The sequence below is a fragment of the Physeter macrocephalus genome, chromosome 8, assembly GCF_002837175.3.
Source record: "Physeter macrocephalus isolate SW-GA chromosome 8, ASM283717v5, whole genome shotgun sequence".
In the NCBI taxonomy this organism is placed as follows: Eukaryota; Metazoa; Chordata; class Mammalia; order Artiodactyla; family Physeteridae; genus Physeter; species Physeter macrocephalus.
The window spans coordinates 7684066-7708147 of record NC_041221.1 but is presented as its reverse complement, the minus strand read 5'-3'; the positions used below and the strand labels follow the sequence as shown (position 1 = coordinate 7708147).

Here is a 24082-nt window from a genome sequence, read left to right as displayed (position 1 = left end):
GTATGCAAAGACGGAAAATGTGATCTATAATGAAGAGAAAAAAATCAATGAATTGAAAACAATCCAGAAATGACACAGATGATAGAATTAGTAGACAAGGACATTAAAACAGTTATAAATATATTTCATATGTTCGAGAAGCTAAGGGAAAAACAACATATTAAGAAAAGACATGAAATATATAAGAAATACTCAAACTGAAATTCTAGAGGTGACTGCTACAGCATTTAGATGAAAAATAAATTAGATGGAAATAAAGGCAGATTAAACATAGCAGAAGAAAAAGACCAGTCAACGTGAGGACAGAGCAATAGAATCTAGGTAAAATGAAACAGACAGAGCAAAAAGAGAAAAAAGATTAAAAACGATGCTAACAGGGAAGCACCGAGAAACAGAAAGAAAAATGTGTACAGATCTGGATCCGACCATGCCTGTAGCTGACCCCCTAGACTTTTCAATTACATGAACCTATAAATTCCCTCTTCTACTTATGAGTTAGGTTTTGTCACTCCCAAACAAAAGAATTCTAATATACTCCTCAATATTAAAAAGTTCTTGAGGACATGTGTGACGCTACTGGTTTGTATCCTGTATAACATCAAAAGATAATGCACTTGGAAATGTCAACAAATATCTGTTGACTATACTGTAAAAATTCTCACTCTTTGGGATACAATGACTCACCCTCTCTTAAGCCTAAAAGTACATGTAGGACTTATATAATACTGTAAATCAGTATACCTCAATAAAAAAAATAATGAAAATAAAAAATAAATCATTTAAAAAATTAAAGTATGTCTACGACAGCTGACATTGTACCAGTCTTCTCCAACTGGAAAGAAGGAAGAAAAAATGGTCCACCCTCACACAGAAATCTACAGAGTACCTTCCTATACAGGCTTACACCCTAGAGGAATGACTCAATAGACTCAGATTCATAAAAGAACTCATAAAAGAATGGGGACTTCCCTGGTGGTCCAGTGGTTAAGACTCTGCACTCCCAATGCAGGGGGCCCAGGTTAGATCCCTGGCCAGGGAACTAGATCCCACATGCCACAACTAAAGATCCCACGTGCCACAACTAAGACCCAACGCAGGCAAATTAATTAATTTATTTATTTATTTTAAAATGTCTATTTAAAAATTTAAAAATAAAAAATAAATAAAAGTAAAAAATGCATCTTGCACAGTCTACTTTTGTTTTTGAAGTTTAAAATATCCTTCAATGAGCATTCCTTTCTGGTAAAATAAAATGATAAATGACCTCAATACAATACCAAATTTTCTGAATACTAAGAGCTGTGTTTTTCATCTACACAAATACTTTTGCAACCATCGAAAAAATCCCAATTTAAAAAAATGAGTGAACCCGCATAAATATAGTCAACTGATCTTTGACAAAGGACAAAGGCCATACAATGGAACAAAGACAGTCTTTTCAACAAATGATACTGGAACTGGACATCTACATGCAAAAAAACGAATCCAGGGACTTCCTTGGTGGTCCAGCGGTAAGGAATCCGCCTTCCAATGCAGGGGACATGGGTTCGATCCCTGGCTGAGGAACTAAAACCCCACATGCCGCGGGGCAACTAAGCCTGCATGCCAACTACTGAGCTTGCGCGCCTCAACTAGAGAGAGAAAACCCACATGCCACAACTAGAGAGAAGCCCACGGCCGCAACGAAGAGCCCGCATGCCACAACAAAGACCCAACGCAGACAAAAATAAAAATTAATTAATTAATTAATTTTAAAAAATAAATCCAGACCTAAAGCCCTCAACAAAAATGAACTCAAAATAGATCACAGACCTAAAACTCCTAGAGGACAGCATAGAGGAAAAGCTAGATGATCTTGGGTATGGTGATGACTTATTAAATACACCAAAGGCATGATCCATGAAAGAAATCATTGATAAGGTGGACTTAATTAAAATTAAAACTTATGCTCTGTGAAAGAAATGTGAAAAAAATGAGAAGGCAAGCCCCAGTCCAGGAGAAAATATCTGCAAAAAATACACCTGATAAAGGACTGTTATCCAAAATATATAAAGAACTCTTAAAACTCAACACTAAGAAAGCAACCAATTAAAAAATGAACCAAAGGGCTTCCCTGAAAAAAAAAAAAAAAATGAACCAAAGACCTTAACAGACACCTCATCAAAGAAGATACACAGAACTTCCCTGGTGGCGCAGTGGACAAGAATCCACCTGCCAATGCAGGGGACACGAGTTTGATCCCTGGTCCAGGAAGATCCCACATGCCGCGCGTGCCACAACTACTGAGCCTGCGCGCCAGGCTCCGCAACAAGAGAAGCCACCGTGAGGAGAAGCCCATGCACCACAATGAAGTGTAGCCCCCACTCGCCACAACTAGAGAAAGCCTGTGCGCAGCAACAAAGACCCAATGCAGCCAAAAAAATTTTTTTTAATTTAAACAGAAAAAATTAAAAGATACACAGTGGCAAATAAGCATATGAAAAGATGCTCCACATCATATGTCATCTGGGAAATGCAAATTAAAACAATAAGATACCACTACACATCTATTAGAACAGCCAAGGGCTTCCCTGGTGGCGCAGTGGTTAAGAATCAGGCTGCCAATGCAGGGGACACAGGTTTGAGCCCTGGTCCGAGAAGATCCCACATGCTGCGGAGCAACTAAGCCTGTGCTCCACAACTACTGAGCCTGTGCTCTAGAGCCCATGAGCCACAACTACTGAGCCCGCGTGCCACAACTACTGAAGCCCATGCGCCTAGGGCCTGTGCTCTGCAAGAAGAGAAGCCACCGCAATGAGAAGCCCATGCACTGCAACGAAGAGTAGCCCCCACTCGCTACAATTAGAGAAAAGCCCTCGTGCAGCAATGAAAACCCAACGCAGCCAAAAATAAATTAATTAATTTAAAAAAAAAAAAAAAGAACAGCCAAAATTCAGGACACTGACAGTGCCAAATGTTGGCAGGATGTGGAGCAACAGGAACTCTCATTCATTGCTGGTGGAAATGCAAATGGTGTAGCCACTTTGGAATGTTTGGCGGTTTCCTAAAAAACTAAACATATTCTTATCATATGATCCAGCAACCGCACTCCTTGGTATTTACCCAAAGGAGGTGAAAATGTATGTCCACACAAAAACCTGCACATAGCTGTTTATAGCAGCTTTATTCATAATTGCCAAACCCTGGAAAAAACCAAGATGTCCTTCAGTAGGTGAATGTATAAATAAACTGTAGTATATCCAGACAATGTAATATTTTTCAGTGCTAAAAAGAAACAGCTATCAAGCCATGAAAAGACATGCAGGAAACTTAACTGCATATTACTAAGTGAAAGAAGCCAATCTGAGAAAGCTATACATTGTATGATTCCAACTATAGGACATTCTGGAAAAGGTAAAACTATGGAGACAGTAAAAAGATCAACGGTTGCCAGGAATTTGGCGGGAAGGATGGATCAGAGGATGTCAGGGCAGTGAAAATACTCTGTATGAACCATAATGGTGGAATACATGTCATTATACATTTATCCAAACCCATAAAACATGGAACACTTAGGGAGTGAACCCTAAGACAAACTATGGACTTTGGGTGATTATGATGCGTCCACATAGGTTCATCAGTTTTCACAAATGTACAGCCCTGTTGGGGGATGCTGATAATGGGGGAGACTATACAAGCATGGCGGCAGGGAATTTACAGGAAATCTCTGGACCTTCCTCTTAATTTTGCTGCGAACCTAAAACTGCTCTAAAGAAAATAAAGTCCTAAAAAGAAAAGAGTGAATATTTTATGTTTGATAAGTTAAGCCAGGAATAAACATTCTACATAAAGTCCTCAATGTAATTAAGAAAGTTTTGAATTTAAGATATATGAAAGATAGCATATGTACTGTGTATATCTAATGGATGTTTCGAAAGAATAAACTGGGAAGGAGGCAATATTCAAATGATTAAGGGTGAAAATTTTCCAGAAATGCTGAAAGACATGAGTCCTCGGATTTTAGAAGCCAAGCTATCCCAATTACGATTAATTTAAAGAAAATTCCTCATAGACACATTGCAATGAAATTGCCAAACGTTAAAGACAGCGAGAAGATCTTTAAAACACCCAGGAAAAGAAAAGATTACTTACAAAGGAAAAATAGCAGACTTGTCAACAGTGGCAAAAAAAGTCAAAAGAACGTAGACTCAAACATCTGCAAAGAATATTATACCCTGCTGAATTATTATTTAATAACTGGGATAAAATAAAGCCATTTCAGAAAAACAAAAAAAGAAAGTTTTAGTATAATTTTTCTAAGTTGATAATAGATTGAAATAACAAAAGTTATCCCTGGAAAACCAGTATCATGGTCTAGGTTTCAGTATTATGAACTCTATCATCCATTCATTCCATAAATTAATTTATACAGCACCTGCCAAATGATGAGCAGAGATTATGTTTCAAGTACAACAGCAACTCACAATGAAAACGGCCAACAAGCTCATCACCTTCAAACAGAAGCATATCCAGTGCTGGATTCTCAATTCAATTTTGTCTTTTACTTGCAATGACACCTTACAAAAGTCACTTCACCCTTCTGGGACTCAATTTCTTCATCTATAACTGAGGCATTTAAAAGTGACTCCAATATTTGGAGGCAGAAGTCCACCTGGAGAATTTTATAATCCCCAGACTCTAATACACTCCTAGGCCATCTGAATCACAATTTGGGGGCTCTAAAATTCTATGATTCTATTCACTCTGGCTTATAAACAAATATATAAACACTTTTTAAAATCTATAAATATTGGTAAGCCAGTTAACTCATTTCAACCCAATCATTCAACTCATTTATTAAATAAACAAATACTGACTATGAGTGCTTGCTATGTGCCAGGCAGCTCGTCAGGCAGTCCAGATTCAGAAGTGAACCAACCAACCAAAAAAACCTGTCCTCAGGGAGCTCACGATGTACTGGAGCACACACAAAAAACAACACAACTTGAATAACATATATCATATGTTCAATAATGATAAACGCTAAGAGGAAAAAAAAGTAAAGCAAAGAAAAACAGCAAATGTCTAGAAAGGGGGAGGTTTTGCATTTTAGTTACGTGGTCAGGGAAGGTTTCACTGAGAACTTTCAGTGAACAATGAAAGGAAATAAGAGAGCTAGCTCAGGCTCTGGGGAAAGGCACTCTAATTCTAGGCAGAGGGAAGAGCAAGTACAAACTGGGAGCGGACCTGGCATGTGTACGGAACGGCGAGGAGGCCAACGGGCCAACAGAGTGGACAAGGGAGAGAACAGCAGGAGTGCGGTCGGAGAAACACCGGATGTTAAAGACAGGGGGCTGGGCAGATAGATCCTAGTAATAACTTTGATCAAGCGAAAAAACCATACTCATCCACTGCTTTATTAATGTACACTTAGGTTATTTGCAGTTCTGTGCCATTAAAACAGTATCACAGTGACCAATCTTGTACATCTCACCAGGTGCACATATGCAAGGATGCTTGTGGGGTACACACCCTTGGAATCAATTACGGCATACGCACATCGTAGTGCTCTCCAAGTTGGTTGTGACAAATTCACACCCCACTGGTTTACTGAGAGTTCCTGTTAGTAAACACACTACTGATACTCAGGACTATCGATCTCTAACTTTTGCTTATCTGAAGGACTCAACGTCACATTGTTTTTCACTTGTGGGTGTACATGTGGGTCTGCTTGGAGGCTGTCTATGAGGCTCTCTCTATTAGGTTTCTATCTCTTTACAGTTTTAATTACTAGGAAACAGGATATACCTTTTGCTATCGCCCATTCAGGTTTCCTCATCTCTGAAATGCCTGTTTATTTCATTGGCCTGTTTTCTACTGCGTTTCTTATTTATCTTCATTCTTTGCATATTCTGAATATAAATCCTATCAGTTATATATGTTCTATATATGACAAACTATCTCCTCCCAAATTATTTCGTTCATGGTGTACTGACATACAGAAATTTTTAAGTTTGAGATAGTCGAATTCATCAGAGTTTTTTCCTTCACCGACCTGTGCACGTATGTTATTTAAGAAATCCTGTCCCAGCTCAAGGCTATAAAACTAGTCTCCTACAGCTCCCTCTGGGTTTTAAGTCTCATTTTCCACGGCCAGGTCCTTAACCCATCCAGAACTTGTGGATGCTGTCACCTCAACCTTTAAGGGATGCTCACGATCCCTAGGGGCTGCTTGTCCTCCTCAGACACATGTGACCCTTACTGCTGGGCTGCATCTCCTCTCTGATCATGGAAGTGAAGATTCCCCTGCCACATTGCTGAGCTCTGCATAATTTTATCCAGCATTTTTACATACAGATTTACATTCTGTAAACAAATTTTTCACAGTTGTACGGCACTATTTGTCCAATGTAAATAAGAAAGAAACCTACCTTTGTCCAATTGTTCTTCAGAATAATAGCTCTCTTTCCATCACCAAGTGCATTTCTAAACAAAAAAAAGAAAAGAAGAAATATTCAGACTAAAGGCATTATATATTGTATATCTATTTAGACTATAATTTTCCATATATAATCTAGTTTTTAATTTTTTTAATCCACGTAATGTATGTCCATTATAGGAAATTTGGAAAATACAGAAAAGTAAAACAAAGGGAAAAAGTCACCCAGAGTCACAATCACAATTACCCAGGAACGGCTACTTTTAATATTCCAGAGTACTTCCTGCATACAACTATTTACATCTTACCTAGGCCTGACTTCTTGTTAATCTTTGTACGGTTTTTTTTGGTACTATTTTTGGATGTCAGCAAGACTTCTGATCTTGGAAAATAAAACTTCCAGATCTTTCACACATCAGCTAAGCTATAGTGGACAGAGCATGAAAGGTGGGATATGAGATGGGGATTAAGTCCAACTCCATCACTAATTCTCACTGGGGCTGTTAAGAAGTTATTAACCTCTCTGGGGCCGCTTTCTCCTCTGTAAAATGAGGCTAATAACTGTGTTCTTCCTGTTTTCAGATACCATGCTAAAGCACAGTGCTTTGTAAACTGTCAAGTACTAAGGTCTAACACCTACTCTCAGTTTCCTGGCTTCCTTACCTTCAATGACCTCCTCCTCTACCCCAGCTCACCCGCCAACCACCGCCCTCCCAGGGAACTTTATCGCCACTCAAAACTGTTCAAAGCCCAAAATCACTAATTCAGGCACCCCACTCTTTCCCCCATAACCTAGCTCCTTCTATCTTATTTGTTCCAACTATTCCTACTATCTCCTCAGGATGCCCAACTCACTGACTTACCCACTTTCTCTTTTTTTTTTAACTTCCTTATTTATCTAGCTTAAGATTCGTTGGTTCATCATTGCATATTCCCATGCATACAACTTCTTTATACTTCTTTGTCCCTATGTTTACATCTTGCTCTATGGCAAAACCCAACACTGGATCAACCCTGCTTCCTGCTTTCTCCATGACTACATCTAGGGAGCCAAGTACTGCTGGAGACAATTACACAGCACAGCACACAGGCAGCACTACTACTCAGGATTCCAAAAACCCAAAGGGGCCTTCAACATTGTTAACCAATTATTTCAGATCAAATCATTCTCTAACTTTGTAAAATGATCCTTTCAAATCTTACGTCCTTTCCTCAAACTTCCAATTCCCCTTTCTCTCAGCAGATGAGCTCTGCTTCTATTTCAATGAGTAAACTGGAGACATCAAAGAGAACTCTCTCAATTTTCTACAGCCAAACTTAAAGACAAACCCACATCTGGCCCTGCCTTTTCTCTTTCACAATAAAAGTGTCTTCTTCCTTATACGGCCAGTTTCTCCACTTGTGCCATATAACTATCCATCCTTACAATATCAATTATCCACTCTCTCACCTGTAAAATTACCCATTCCTTCTTAAGAATCTACCCCATCAATTTTTTTTTATTGTGGTAAAATGTACATAACATACAATTTACCATTTGAACCATTTCAAATATAAAGTTCAGTGGCATTAAGTACATTCACATTGTTGTGCAACTTCCTATCAACTTTTAATATGCTCAGATCTCTCTCATCTTTAAAAAGCAAATAAAAAAATAAATCTTAAACCCTAAGCAAACACTGTTGGTAATCTACCCAGCAGTTATCCCCTCCTCTACCTGATTACTAGACTTCCATAGTGAGGCTCTACCTCACTACTACAAGATTTAGAGATAATTCCTTATTAGTTTAAACCAATCATGGCAATCCTACTCTCCTTTCCATTGACAGGTTATGGGGTAGTCATGTGACCCAGACCTGAAGGGACTTATCACTCTTAAAAAGAGATTACAAAAAAATAAATAAAAAGATTACAAAGAAGAACAAAACTAGGTAACTTACCCTACCAGAGAGCAATACCTACTAAAAGGCCAAATATACATTTCTTTTAATAAAAAATAAAAAGCTATCTAAAGATAGATGATCTAATAAACAGAATAGGATGTAGAAATCAGAAACAGATCCTTACACACAGTCACCTGATCTATATGACAAAGATGACACTGCAGTGCATGGAGAAAACATACTCTTAAAAAATGGGGCTGGGGCTTCCCTCGTGGCGCAGTGGTTGAGTCTGCCTGCCGATGCAGGGGACACGCGTTCGTGCCCCGCTCCGGGAAGATCCCACATGCCGCGGAGTGGCTGGGTCCGCGAGCCGTGGCCGCTGGGCCTGTGCATCCGGAGCCTGTGCTCCGCAACGGGAGAGGCCACGACAGTGAGAGGCCCGCGTACCGCAAAAAAAAGAATGGGGCTGGGTCGGCTGAAGGGGGTCTCTTCGGTACCCGTACAACTAGTGCAGAGCCTGCTATGTAGAGATGCTCACTGGTTATACGTTCAAAGAATGAGTGAATGGATGAATGAATAAATGTGTCCTCCACATCTACATGCCAGAGGTAGAGCAGAGGCAGCAGCACAAAGAGGGTGGGGGGCTGCGAGCAAGTGGAGAAGCTAAAAAGGCTTCCTCCTCCTCCTCCTCCCTCTCCCCTCCTCCTCCTCCTCCCCCTCCATCCATCCATCCATCCACCCACTTCTTGTGCATCTACTACATGCCGGGCACTGTGTTATGGACACAATGTGGACAAGCTGGACACGGCCCTGCCCTCTTGGGGCTGATATTCTAATGGGGAGACAATATGGGAACAAATAACTAAGTGATTTCTAAGCCACATGAAGACTACTGAGGTGGAGAGAGTGAATTTTCAGGAAGAAGGGTCAGGGCAGGCTTCTAGAAGGAGGTGATATTTGTGCTGAAACTCAAATAAAGGGAGGGAGGGAGCCCTGTGATGCCAGGCAAGAGCGTCCCAGGTAGAGGGGACAGACAGTGCACAGGGTCTGGGGCCGAAAGGGGGGCAAGCAAGCAGAGGGGAGGGGGTGACAGCGGAGGCCACAGAGGTAAAGAGAGGAGGGGGCAGGGATGGGAAGGGTTCCTGGGTTGGGGGCCTGAGGACCTGCGAGGGCTGGAGGCGAGGGCAGAGGCCTGTCGGTCTCCAAGGGCAATGCTGACGGATTCGGGGCAGGAAAGAGAAATAAGGTTGTCTCATCAGAGCTGGCTTTGGAAGCCTCAGGGCCAGAGGCAGTACTGGGGGAGAGGACCAGACCCAGGGGAGGGGGCTCCAGAAAAGCAGCCCAAGAAGCAATGGACGGGCAGGTTTGAGGAGGTGGGTTCACTGTGGCGGGAGCTCAGAGTAGGGGATTCTGGGAAGCAGAATTAGCTGCAGTAACGCCAGGATTGCAGAGAGGTGAGAAGCGGACCGATCCCCACTCACAGGCTCTCTGAGGAGCCTGGGGTGGGAGTCGGGGTGTGGGGAGGGCCCTATTCTGGCCTGGTCCCTCAGAGGCAGGGCTGTAGTGGGAGCCCCGCTCGCCTGCCCTGGGATAGCAGCCCCACCAAGGCTGGCCCTGGCGTGGGGGAAGGTCTTGGGGCCAAGAAAAAAGAAAAAAAGAAAAAGGAAAAAAAATCGGGCTGGGTCAACTGGACGTTCATATGAACCTTGAACCCTACCTCATACAAAATACAAAAACCAACTCCAAATGAACAACAGATTTAAATACCAAAGTTAAAAAATCAAGCTCTTAGAAGAACAAAGAACATTTTGTAGAGTAGGCAAAGATTATAATCAGAACACAGAAAGTGCTTACCACAAAGGAAAAAATTGGTAAATTGTACTATATTAAAATTACTGCTTCCACTTGCGAAAAGAAAACATAAAGAGCAAAAAGGCAAGCCACAGAGTGTGAGAAGGTATCTGTAATACATATATTTGACCAATAACTCATATTCAGAATTTTTTTTAAAAAACCTCCTACTAATGAATAAGACATTCAACTCAAAAGAAAAAAAAAATAGCAAAAGACTGAAGGTTCAAACAGGCACTTCACAAAAGAGAATATCTGAGCGGTCAATAAGCATGTGAAAAATGTTCAACTTAAATCTCCTAAATCAACTTAAGGAAATGCAAATTAAAATCACAGCACTGTATCACTACACACCCAGCAGAATGTCTAAATGAAATGACACAAAATAAGAAGTGTTAGTGAGGATGTGGAACTAAACTCTCATATGCTGCTGGCAGGAGTGTAAAACAATACAACCACGGGTGTGCTTATGCTCAGTGTGCTACAGCTGAACATAAGCACACCCTCCTGTCCGAGCAGTGCCACTCCTTTATTATATACTTAACAGAAATGAAGATATGTGTTCACAATGACACTATCTAAGTCAAGTACTAGAAACTACCCAAATGCCCATCAACAAGAGAATGGATAAAATGTGGTATATTCATGCAATAGATGAACACTTTACAACTACATGCAACAATATGGATCTCAAACACAATGCTGAAAACCAGACATAAAAGAGCACATACCACATGATTCTGTTTATATTGCACAAAAGCAGGCAAAAGTAACCTATGGTGTCAGAAGTCAGGACAGGAGTTATCCTGGGGGGAGGAAGTGGGTAGTGACAGGAGGAGGAACAACAGTGACTTCTGGGTTACTGGGGTTGTGATCTGGGTGCTAGTTATGGTTGTTTGGTTTCTGAAAATTCAACCTATACACTTATGAACTGTACACTTCTCAGTGTATGTACTAAGGTTTCAGTTTTGAAGATTACAACAGTCACCCTTCTGCTGGAGGCTGTAATGTCCAGGGTGGTATCTGAATTACAGTAGCCATCCCGCCATCCTGAGGGGGCAGCGTGAGGTCCAAGTCATACAGTGGGGCTGGAAAAAAAAAAACCTAGGTCTTTGATGACACAAACACACAACCTTAGAATCACCTTCTTCTGGAACTCTTGAATAAGGTAAGTTTTCTTCACCATTTAAACCAGTTGAATAAGAGACTTCTGCTATTTGCAGCCAAAAAAACATCTTAATGCAATGGCAAACCTCTTCTGCTCCTCACTGCCTCTCTCCCAGAATACCTTTAACGGCTGCCGACACTAGCTGGCTCCATTTCCTCACCCTCATTTCTCAACCCACTCCAGCCCAGCATCTGTTCCAAGCTTCCCACTGACTGCTCTCCCCATGGTAACTAAAAGACATCCATAGAACTAAATCCAAATTCCAAATAGCTTCTCAGCACCAGGCAGTGCTGGCTACTCTTTCACTTGCTTCCATGATCCCACACTTACTTTCCTCCTACCTCTCTGGCCACCTCGTAAAGGTCTCCGGTGCAGGTTCATCCTTCTCTAATTGGCCACTGTTTGTGTCCCTCAAAGCTCAGTCCTACTTCCTCTTCTAATCTCGACCCTGCCCTCTCTAGACTCGTGGGTCTCAAACCTGGCTGCACATTAGTACTACCTGGGGGGGCTTCTAAAAGCCCAATGCCCAATTAATTCAATCAGAACTTGGACTGCAGCCTAGAAAACCCTCCTTGGTCTAGCCCCTGATCACCTCTCCCCCTCCTTGCCTGTATTCAGACACACTAGTAATTCCATGAACGCAACATGCTGTGCTCGCTTCGGCAGAACATAAACTGAAACTGGAACGCAACATGCTCCTTCCCACACTGCTGGTCCACTGTCTAGAACACAGGGACTATGTCTGTTTTTGCTCATTTCTAACATGCCAGTGTTTAATGTTATTTACTATAATAAACAATACTATAATACCTATAACATATAATATTATATTGCTATTAGAATCACGTTTTAAGTATATTTATTAATATATAAACGTATATTAACATTTTCGTATTTACTAGCATTTGACCACATCCGTCTACGAAAGCAAAGTGGGTGGAGTAAATTACGTCGGGTTACTGCTCATCCAAGTCACTGTAGCCCAGGGTCTAAACACTCTGGAGGGCAGGCCTGACTTTAGCAGCAGCAATACCCTGCACAATACATCCATGAAAACAGGAAAACCCAAGAGATGCAACCCAGTAGTAAGTGTACTGAACGGAGGGTAAGAAACAGAGCTCTAGCACAGATGCTCCAATTTATTACGTTACATGGGAAAGTGTATTTCTCCAGTCCCTACCCCTATCTAGTTCCTCACATACAATATGTTACATTTTGCCCTAAATTATGTTATGAAAAAACACTTATTTCCCCCTCCTCTAGCTTCCATGTGGATTTGCTAGATTCATCACTAGTGAGCTCTCTCCTCTCCCTAAACCTCACTGACTTTTCCCCGAGGGAATAATAACTTATCTAATGGTGGGGGAGAGGCATCAATCATATGGGGCTTAGCCTCTTCTTTTTCCTTCTTTGGGACCTTATCTTAAACAGCAACATAACACCAGATTCCCTTCTCCTCCAAGCTTAAAGTTCACAAGGGCCCCTGTTGCCTGGTTCTGTCTGTGACATGGGTGAACTAATAATAAGTCACTTGGAGATCAGACTTAAGGCCCGGTTCTCCAACAACTGTATTAGTAATGGAGGCAAGACTGCATCACCAACTGTCTTCTGCTTCCATCTCTTAGCTAATTCTGGACTTGGGAATGGAAGGAGATGCCAGTAACTGACTCTCTCAAACCACAACATGTAAGTATGTAAGAACTCTGAACACCACAGAAGAATTCTTTCTCCCCCTGTTGTAAATCATCACTCGCAGGGCCTGACCAGACCACAAAGAGTAACAACATTACTCCCCAAGATTCTCCATCTTACAGTGCAACAACAAAGGAGGATTCAGATGCAATGTCAGGTACTGTCAAGTATGCGGCGACTATTAACCACTGACTGAATAAACACATACATTTTAAATCAAAAGTTAGTGTCTGGAATTAAAATTACATATGCTCTTTCACCCAAGTAAAATAAATTTTTATCAGGGATTTACCCTACATATATATATACTTGCATCTGAGTGTAGAATGTAAGCAAAAGGATATTCCTGTATATAATTTTTAAAACTGGAAATAAGCTATATTCTAATACAAACTAATTCACTGAGTAAAATACTATGCAGCCATGAATAAAAACTAGGGTAGATCTCTATATTCACTGATATGCAACAACTCCTAGATTTAAATATTAAAAGAAGCAAGACATACAACAGGGTGTATAATATGCTCTTACCCATGTTAAAAAAAAAAAAAGGACATATACATTACACTGAACCAAACAAAATTGCCTTATTCTGATTTATAAAAGCAACTTCATTTGGTTCAACATAGTAAGTGCTAGTATAATCATGAAATATCAATACCATGGAAATAATACAATCATCTAAAAGAAAGGAATTAGGGCAGGGGTCTCAGCTGGGCAAGAGTTTTCAGCTTATCCTTTAGTACTCAACTTTTTATGATGTGCATTTGTTACTGCTTTTTAAAAAGGGGATGCATCCCAAAGAAGACTGAAAAAATAACTTTCCTTCAAACGCAAATTCAGCAGCTTTTAAGCAAAATAAAGAGACAGCACAAGTAAGAGAAGAGTGAGGAATAATTCACCAACCAACACATACAGTAAAGCTCCCCACATACACTAAGATTTTTGAAATTCTCACAGAAACATACAATTGACTTGATTTATACCTCGGGCCTCAGAGAAATTCAGAAACACACACACACACACACACACACACACACACATCATTTAAAGTCTATCCACCTGCTATTAATCACAAGTTGGGAGCTAATAGAAGGGAATATCATATAACGGGTAGTTAAATACCAAAAGGTCAAAGTAAATATCAAGTTTTAAAATTCCATCGTTTGGGGCTTCCCTGGTGGCGCAGTGGTTGAGAGTCTGCCTGCTGACTCAGGGGACACAGGTTCCAGCCCTGGTCCGGGAGAATCCCACATGCCGCAGAGCAACTAAGCCCGTGCCCCATAGCTCCTGAGCCTGACTGCCACAGCTGCTGGGGCCTGCGCGCCTGGTGGCCGTGCTCCGCGGCAGGAGAGGCCACCGCGATGAGAAGCCCGCGCACCGCAACGAGGAGCAGCCCCAGCTCGTCGCAACTAGGGAGGGCCCGCGTGCAGCAATGAAGACCCAATGCAGCCAAAAATAAATAAATAAATAAATAATAAAATTCCATCATTTTCCAAAGTAAATTTTTTAAAAAATCCAAGGCTTTCCCCTTTCCCAATTACCTTTCCCATTACCCAATTTATCCCACCCCACCAAAGAATTCAAATTTTCACGAGTCCCACAAGAATGAATTAAACAGTAAGCCTAATCACATACCTCGCAAAATCACTGTAACTATAGACGCTATAGATGCCTGATTGCTTCTTCTAGATACCCCTCTAATCTGAAAATTTCTAATTACTTCAATTAAAACCATCACTCTAAAATGCCCTCTAACTCTCAAATTATACTTAAAAAGTGAACTTACAGAAGATCAGAATAAAAAGGACATGTCCCCCCAGCCAGGCATTCTGGGATATACTGCACGCATTCCTCAGCTTGAAGGATTCAGCAGGGAGAAGCAGTGGCAGGAGGGAGCAGACTTCCACCCACCCCTCCCTAAGCCCAACCCCATTCCATGTGCTTCCCCAGGGCAACATCTGCTGACCTGGAGGTGCACACCTCTGGAGAGTGGTAAGGGTTCTTTCTGACTGACTCCAGGCCTCCCCTATACCCACCCAGCGTGGCCAGACTTACAAGTACAGGCTATTACAAGTGGGGCTATTCGGCATTAAAACCTCCACCACTCTGACCATTTCTGAGTGAAGCATTTTCCCCACACACTTCACCTCAGGCTCCCAACCATTGGTCTTAAAATACTTCTATTTCTCTCCTTCCAAGATTACTTTCCACTTATTTTATCCTTAATGTTTGGTGTTTTTTCTTTTTTTCATCTTATGTGCATTTTAAATTACACTTTGTGTGACCTTTTAATCAAATATACATAAAAGTACAGAGAATAACATTAACATAATCAACACCCATGTACCGGCTTAGCAAGACCTTAACATTTTGCCATATTTACTTCAGATCTTTTTGCAGAGGTCTGTTACAGCTGACACCCACTGTGAACCATCTTTCCCAGCTGCAATCCTTTTCCCTCCCTCCCTCCCTCCCTCCCTCCTTCCTCAGAAATAGCCACTCCCCTGGTGTTTAACATGCCCATGCACTTTAAAAACATTGTTAATACATACTACGTATTAATTACGGATATGCATATCATTTTGCACATTTTAAAACATCATATAAATGGCATCATACCGTACAAATCATTCTGCAACTTGCTTTTTCACTCAACATTGCATTCATTTTAACTGCTGCACAGAATTCCATTGTATGAATATACCATAATTCATTTTATCCATTCCCCTACTGATGGACTTTTAGGTTGTTTCCATTTCTTTACTCTTAAAAACAACGCTCTAATGAAGGCTCGTACAAATCTTCTTGGGTAGCCCAGAAGCGGGCGGCAGAGTACGCACATCTTCACCTTGCCAAATGGCTCTCCACAGTGATTGCACCAATTTACACTTTTCTCCAGCCGAGTATGAAAGTTTCCTTTGTTCCACATCCTCTCAAACACTTGGTGTTATGAGGTTTTTAAATTTTTGCCAATCTGATGGGTACGAAAGAGAGACTCACAGTTTTTAATCTGCACATCCTGTAAGGATAATCATGTTTATTGACTATTTAGACCATTAATTTTATTTTTAATTTTTTTCAACTTTCACATTGCCATTTGATTCTATCATCACCTTATGGTGATTAATAGTAGAGACCCTGCAACCAGGCTGCCTGGGTTCAAATTCTGGCTCCATCACACCCACCTAGTGTCTGAGGACACTGCTTGACCTCCCCAGGTCTCAGGTTCCTCATCTGTAATGACAGAGCAGCACCTACCTCATGGGGTTGTGAGGGTTTTATGAGTGAATACACCCAGAATGCTCAGAACAGTGCCAGGGAGGTCGGATGCTTTACCCTCAGCTGTTCCTGCAGCTGCTCAGCCAGATTCCCATAACGGACCTACCAACCCTCAGATGTGAGAGCTTCAAAACATCTTAATCTTGGTAACCCAGCTAAATGGCATGGATCCTCCTGAGTCAATGGCACATCTGAATCACTGGCAACATGTTCTTTTCTGAAGTCATATCAACTACTCACTTGATCAGGAGTTATGTGTACTGCAGGTTCAGAAAACATTATCCCTACATTACTGAGCAAGTCATATTAACAATGAATGAGGTGGGAAACAACAGTAAAACCAATGTGGCATAACGCTTCTGACATTAAATAAGCATCCAGCACATATTGGTGTTTGCCTAATAAGGAAACGCTGCTGACCTGCCTCTAAAGAAAACTTCATTGGTGTTGAATCACAAACCTAGACCGGCAGGAAGGAGGTACAAGGATGGATGCACAACCCTGCTCTTGACCTTGACCTCACCAGGCTACCTGGCTTCTGTACTTCTACTTTGATGCACCTCCTTTACAGCAGAGTGTTAGCAGGATCCTACTTGAGTGTCTAGCATTCAACACTCACGAAAGAGGACAGAAACCCCTGGTTTGCCTCTCAGCTCCCGGCGATCCCCTATGCAGAGGGGATGACCTTCCACCCAATCAAGGTTTCAGATAGGTGCCTCGATTTTCACAAGAGGCTAGCCAAGTTGCCCAACCTATTCATCTTGAAAGCATACAGATTAACCTTCAAACAGCACAGGATATCTGCAATACTGGACCTAGCCAGAGGCAATAATCTAAAGACATTTGCAGCTCATTTCTTGTCAGAACCAGTTGAGGACAGTGGTATTGACGGAAGACTGTGTCAAGCCCATCCATTCCTCTAGACTAGATAGCCTCGGTTTATCCACGGCTTAAGCCATCTAAAAGCTGCATAACGTAAATACAGCGGTATTCTCCGAGGTGGTGATTTTATTTTCTTCTTTTTAAACTCTTGTATTTTCCAAATTTTCTACCATGAGAAAGTGTTCTGTTTATAATAAAAGAAAAACATACAGGTTACTTTTAAAAGCTTCATACTTGGAATAAGCTCCAGTCCCCAATCCCACCTCCCAACCTAAGCGCCTTCCCTGAGCAACAACTGATAGCATATTCTCTGCTTCCATGAGAAAACGTAATGAAAACAATTATTTATGAAACCCAAAACTGCACTCTCAGGGAGTTTTTTCCTTTGAACAGGAATGTTGCTGAGGTTCTTCTCTACTCCACCACTCAGTTCATATTACTTGTAAGCCATATATGAAACTTCTTGCAGAACTAAACACCAGGAAAACAGTTTCACCTGAGCAACTGGTGTCCTCTTTCTTCATGGTCAGTGAGAATTATTTAACTTGTCGGGTATTCTCTTTTTATTTTGGGCAACAGAAAGGCCAGATGCAAATATGAATTATAACCAATCACTAAGCAGGACCTTATGCCTATGCAGCTTTATTCTAAGGATCCCAGGCTCTAACTTGGTTTTTTAGTTTGTTTGTTTTTAATATTTTTCTACTGAGTGGATGTATTCTTGAAGCAACCTGAAACCCTTCATACAATAAGGTAGGACACAGTTAAATATAACTGTTGTCTACACTGCTCAACATTAATGCTTAATATTTAAGTCCCAAAAATTTTAAACTGAGACAATAAAATCATGGTGCAGTGTCAACAATCTTTCTCAACTAATAAATAAAAGCTTAGCTGAACATGAGGAACTAAGAATTAATTATGATTTCACTCCCAGAGTTAAACCATTAAATTTCTTTTCCTTCACTTATGAAGGATATTTAATTTTTTCATACCAAGATAGAGGAAACAAATACAGCAAAAATTCTTCCAGAACTATACAGATTAGTTAATAGAGCAAAAGAAGGTAATATATTATAGGTGTTATAAACACACACTTTGACATCATCAGATAAGATCTGTGTTCAAATCTTGACATCACTGCATCATAGCTTGAAAAAAAAAATGGGGCAGGGTAGAACCAAATTCACAATTACTAATTACTAACGGTGTGAGTTTGCCCAAATGTAAAATGTGGAGAATAACTATCTATTAAATAACCTATATGAAGTGCTTAAAATAATGCATAGCATGTTATCCACTCAATCAGAATAGCTGTTTCTGTCATTGTTGTTTTTATATATAAAGCCTAAAGAGCTCTCTTCTAAGCATTTAACTATTTCTGCCGAAGAACTACTGAAGGATTTTCGTGAGTAAGTGCAAAACAGAAATACTTGTCAAAGATAAGTATTTAGCCTAAAATTCAGTGATTAGGCACTCTAACCAACTTACCTAAATTGTCCAGTGCGAAGAAAACAAAGAGCTCGGTTACCATAAAGAAGGTGATTTTCAGGTCTTTAAAATAAAGAATGTTTCGTCAGTAAAGAACATTACATACAAAACAAACATAACACAGAAATCATAAGGCATGAAATAATTTTCAAAAACTTTACATCTGTGTGGCAGAACAGAAAGAATATAGTTCTTGTTTCTTCACTTCCTGAGTAACTTGTTCAAACCAACCTAAACTTCCCTGTATTCAAAATGAAGATTAAAAAGTTCTACTTTTTCTGCCTAGCTCATAGGGCTGCTACAAGGATCAAATGAGACACATTAAAAAACTAGCAAACAGCAAGTATGCTATTAACTGTACAGAACAATACTTATGTAAGTCAGAACTGTACCACCTTCACAAAGAACTCAAATAAAGGAAGCCTGTAAATTACAACAGTAATTTAAATAGCTTCATTTCAAGTGTGTCCTTTTTGGTTCTATCTTACTGCTCCTCTACCTCTTCCTAGAAGAACAGGGCAGCAGGCTTTCAGACGTGGTGTGCTACGTGAATTCACTCATTCCCTGTGGAGACGGGTAAGACAGGAAAGAGAGCAGCTGTCTACAGCGCACCCTCCTAAGGTTGCTACAGTATTAGGTGGGCCAGCTAAGACGTCAGTAAGAGCCAGGTGAGGCACACTTGCAGGAATGCTACAAAATTCTAGCAGCTGAGCAAACAGAAGATGAGGTAGAGAGAACACATGCATTCTCTCAACAATTCCAACTATTATCCTTTAAAAATTCCCTCACAGAAAGCATAAATCCCTGAATGGGTGACATCTTAAGTACTAGTAACTAACCCTTTGTTATCAGTTAATAATTTGGAAGGAATTAGTTGAAGGGAAAACAAGACCAAGAAAGAATAGATGACTCTGTACTGGAAAGCCTGGGAACAAACTGGGGCAGGGTAGAAGCAAATTCACAATTTCATCTGACTCGCTTGAGTTATACAACTTGATCAGTAAGTTCATCTACTCAGGTCATCTCATGCTTCTAATACCTACGGGTGAGAAAACATATTCTGCATAGCAAATTGATGATATTCTCCAATTCCTCATCTTGCGTTTCTTTCTAATGCCTAGCATTCTAACTTGATCTGCCACATAAAAAGGGTCTCGTTCTATTTTGCTCTTACCTACATTCAATGGCTCTGGTGTAATAGATAATAGCTATATCAAATCTTTCTTTGGAAAACTCTTCATTTCCTTTCATTTTCATTAGTTCTCCTTGCTGAGAAATCAAGGTAAAAGAACACCCATCAATTAAATGCAAAGAGAATCAGGAACCCCAATATTTAAGAAAAATGGTTCTGGGTTTCTATCTCAGATATCAGAAATAACCTGGGGGATTACTTAGGTAGAAAATGAGAATTCAATACCCAACATTTTGGAATATACACGTAAAGAAACCTGTCTGTCTCTAATGACTCGACGCTAACTCTGATAAAGGGATATTAAAAAGTAAACAAAGTCATCACATTATGAATAACACTAACAATTTACCCCTTGTGTACCGTATTTGGAAGGCCCACTTTTAAACAGACATTGACATGCCTGCATATGCAGAAAAGAAATAAGATCCAAGTAGAATTTTAATTTTAGGTTAGAAAATGTGATGTTATTCAACAAACCTGAGTGCTTAAAAAATAATATATAAATCAATAACATATAGGCACTGTTGATTAGACTAACTGCCCCCCCCCAAAAAAAAGAGGTGACCTATAGCAAGGATGAAATAAAAACAAAAAAAAAAACAACCAACAACAACAAAAAATAAAATCAAAGATGCTACAGATATAACTAAAACTTTTCACCTCAAACCTTCAAATTTTCAAAATAAACAAATTAACTACTATTTACTGGATTATATCAATGGCTTTAGCTAGAGAATAAAATAGAATATTAAATATTTTCCTAAATCCCTTTTTTAAAATTTAGTTAAAATCATATTCCTAGGAGTGAATTGTATGGCATGTGAACTACATGTCAATAAAGCTGGTGGCAAAGAAAAATCATATTCCCTCAACTAATTAAAAGACTTTTAATTTAAAAAAAATCAAATTTCGATTTTCAATTAACTCTTAAAATCTATAACATTAGAAAATTCTAATCAAGATGGCTTCCTCTTCCAAAAAAAAATTCCAATCAAAATTTATTAAAAATTTCCCTCAAACATGTTATCAAATTTTATAGTAGTTCCTTGTGTATTGACAGCAGTTTTACTGAACTTTCCTGTGAGTGTTAATAAAAGTTCTAACAAGCAAATCTTAAAATATACTTACAAGTAAATATTTATTCTCACCTCTAGACACTCCGCACAACTTTGAGTTTTAAATTCTTCAAGCAAATTGCAGTTTTCTGTTACAACTTTAGTAATGTGATACTTGTCTAAATTTTATTTTTAGGAGAGAGTGAGAGAACACTTGTTTAAAAAAAAAAAATTGGTATTGTTAATGTTCTAATTCTTAGGCTACGTAGGTTGAGTCTGTAAAGTTCAAGATATTATACTTTCTAAATAATGTTTCTTACAATCTTTTACATATATCAACAATATATTTTTAATAAACACCTGATAAAATGTTTCAGAAAACATTAGATTCATTGCGTGCTAAGAATCTAATCTGTTTCATTTCTAGCATTTAAAAATCTTGTTTATTAATACTGTAGTTCTAATTGTAGTTAACAGTGCTCTGTCATAACACATTCCAAATAGGCCTCATAATTACTCAAGTCAATTCAACAAACATTATTGAGCTATGGTGTACCTGGCAAGAAGTTTAACTAAAATTTCTGAAAACAAAAACCTGAGAAACTACTTTCTAAAATGTGTTTAATATAAAAAAATGAAGAATTTAAAATGTCTTAATTCAACATTTTGATTCTCGTGAATGTTAAAATTTGACATTTTTTGAAACATTATTCTCATAAAAATTTCATAAACTAATTAAAATGCAGTAGGTAATAACCAAAATTTATGTTAAAAATTTATCAGACATCATTTTCTGCATTTTAAGCTGTTCTATAAAAAAGATTTTAAGTGGTAAATAATAATTTTATTGCAAAACTATAGTTACACTTCTAGCCAAACATATTCATTTCCAAGGCAAAAGCAGTACCTAAAATTTAAGATTGAAGAAAGAATTTTGGAAGGTGACCAAATAAAGTAAACTAATACTAAAGGGACAGAATAAGATTATAGAATTAAAACCCAAACTTTGAGATCAGAGAGACCTGACTTCTCATCTAGGTTCTACTACTTAATAGACGAAAGAAATATCACTTAACCTCTCAAAGTTTGCTCATTTCTAAAATAGGATCACAGCATCTACCTGGCAGAACTAATATAAAAAGAGAGAACAGAGAGAGAGAGAGAGTCAGAAACAAGCCCAAATGGGTGCCCAGTACATGATACTGGTCCTTTACTTCCACCATAAAATCTAGGCTATAATTAAAGGCTTTCCAAACAACAAAGAGAACAACCTCTATCAACGTTAATACAGCCCACCATCCAATAAACATCAGGAAAACCTGTGTTGGGGCTTCCCTGGTGGCACAGTGCTTAAGAATCCACCTGCCAATGCAGGGGACACAGGTTCGAGCCCTGGTCCAAGAAGATCCCACATGCTACGGAGCAACTAAGCCCATGCACCACAACTACTGAGCCCATGTGCCACAACTACTGAAGCCTGCACGCCTAGAGCCCATGCTCTTGCAACAAGAGAAGCCACCATAATGAGAAGCCTGCACACCACAACAAAGAGTAGCCCCTCTCCCCACAACTAACCAACGCAGCCAAAAATAAGTACATAAATTTATTTAAAAAAAACAAGAAAAACCTGTCTTCATATTTAAGCTTAATTCCTCTCTAACACTCAGGTCAAGAGTACAAAATGTGCCCTCTACTCAAAAGGGCAAATGGAAATGGCAAATTATCAGTCATTATCAACTAAAGAGCCAAATACTTCCTGTTTCAAGATCCCTATAAAAACACTACGAACATTCAAATATTTTAGAGAAAAATATTTCACAAGGTAAAAAATATATAAGGCAGCTTCATCATATATAATAACAAATTCATCAGAGAAATGAAAATTCTAATCTTAGCTCAGTTACTTCTCTTATGAATGAGAATACATGAGCCCCAATGTGGTCTCTTTGGGTATTATATATTAATAATTTATGGCATCCATTTGCTAGGATGTTTAAAAAGTATTAACATCACAGGTATCATCAAGATAGGAAATACAGAATAAAATTAATTACAGGGTTAAAGTTCTCTTATTCAGGCTTTTACTCATAAGAGAAAAACGGTTTTTAAAAACCTAAGATAAACAAGAAATCACAGCTACACATTCTATTTCCCAAAATAATACCTTTATAAAACTGAGTCAAGTAACAATTTAAAGCATTTATACTTACATTCAGTAAAGAAAATACTTAACATAGGCCAACAATTGTCAACTGCTCCTAACCTAGGTAAAATTGTTACATCGCCTGTGTATTTCACCCAATTCAAAGCTTCTTCCATTGCCAAGATCTTCTGTTTCAAAAAGAGGGATGAAAAATGTGATTTGTGTATTAATTATAAGTTTACATGTGGCATTATAAATTTACCTTATATAGTATTTCAGATTCTTATTACAAAACTTGGTACAACCTCATGTTTTCATTACTATAGCATGCAACCTAGAATAGCTAGACCCCAACACACAAGTTAACAGAGACCACAGACTCACATATGTTATATCTTCAGGTAACCTCAGGCCACCCTCAGAGCCCAGGATGCTGCTGCAATGATTAAAGACCTGGAAGTTAAGGTCTACCACCTGGCCAGAGGCTGCCCTAGGTAGCAGGAGAGTACAGTAACACAAGGTGAATAGGGGTCTCAGATTTCACCTAAACTAGGACTTCCATCCTTACCTTAAGATTAACGGTATCTACTAAGGTTCACGAAAGGGACTATGTACTTTAAATGGTCTGTGGCAAAGAGAAGAATAAGCATATAGGCAACAAGAGGAGGGCATGGTTGGGCAAATGAGCACTCAGTGCAATGACCTTCACGAAGGGTCGAGAGTTCACAGAGGTGTAATTCATACTTCTCGTGTCGGAAAAGATGTCAGAAATTAAATAATGAAGTCATCAACGCTGGCGTCAGGCTTAAGGGAAACATGTACATGTTTATGTCACCAGTAGCATTAAAAATTGGTTTATTGGGAATTTCTTGGCAGTCCAGTGGTTAGGACTCTGCGCTCTTACTGCTGAGGGCCCGGGTTCAATCCCTGGTTGGGGAGCTAAGATCCTACAATGTATCTGGAGATCATCTAGTAATTGTGTATCAAAAAAAGTTCATACCAGGGGCCTAATAATTTCATTTGGG

The 24082-nt window shown here is 39.4% G+C and overlaps 1 protein-coding gene and 1 non-coding gene across 2 annotated transcripts in view; one reads left to right on the top strand and one right to left on the bottom strand.

The window, feature by feature from the left end:
• The window catches only part of TTC3 (tetratricopeptide repeat domain 3), a 144031-nt gene that overhangs the window by 104252 nt on the left and 15697 nt on the right, over positions 1–24082 (bottom strand). The window contains exons 7-11 of the mRNA XM_024120396.3: positions 23125–23245; positions 21008–21093; positions 19842–19936; positions 18668–18730; positions 6411–6465 (exon numbers count right to left, since the gene is read on the bottom strand). Of these exons, the coding sequence (XP_023976164.1) occupies positions 6411–6465; positions 18668–18730; positions 19842–19936; positions 21008–21093; positions 23125–23245 (420 nt within the window). The remainder of the gene's footprint in view (positions 1–6410; positions 6466–18667; positions 18731–19841; positions 19937–21007; positions 21094–23124; positions 23246–24082) is intronic.
• Positions 967–1039, top strand: TRNAG-CCC (transfer RNA glycine (anticodon CCC)). The gene has a single exon. It is a non-coding gene; the product is annotated as a tRNA-Gly (tRNA).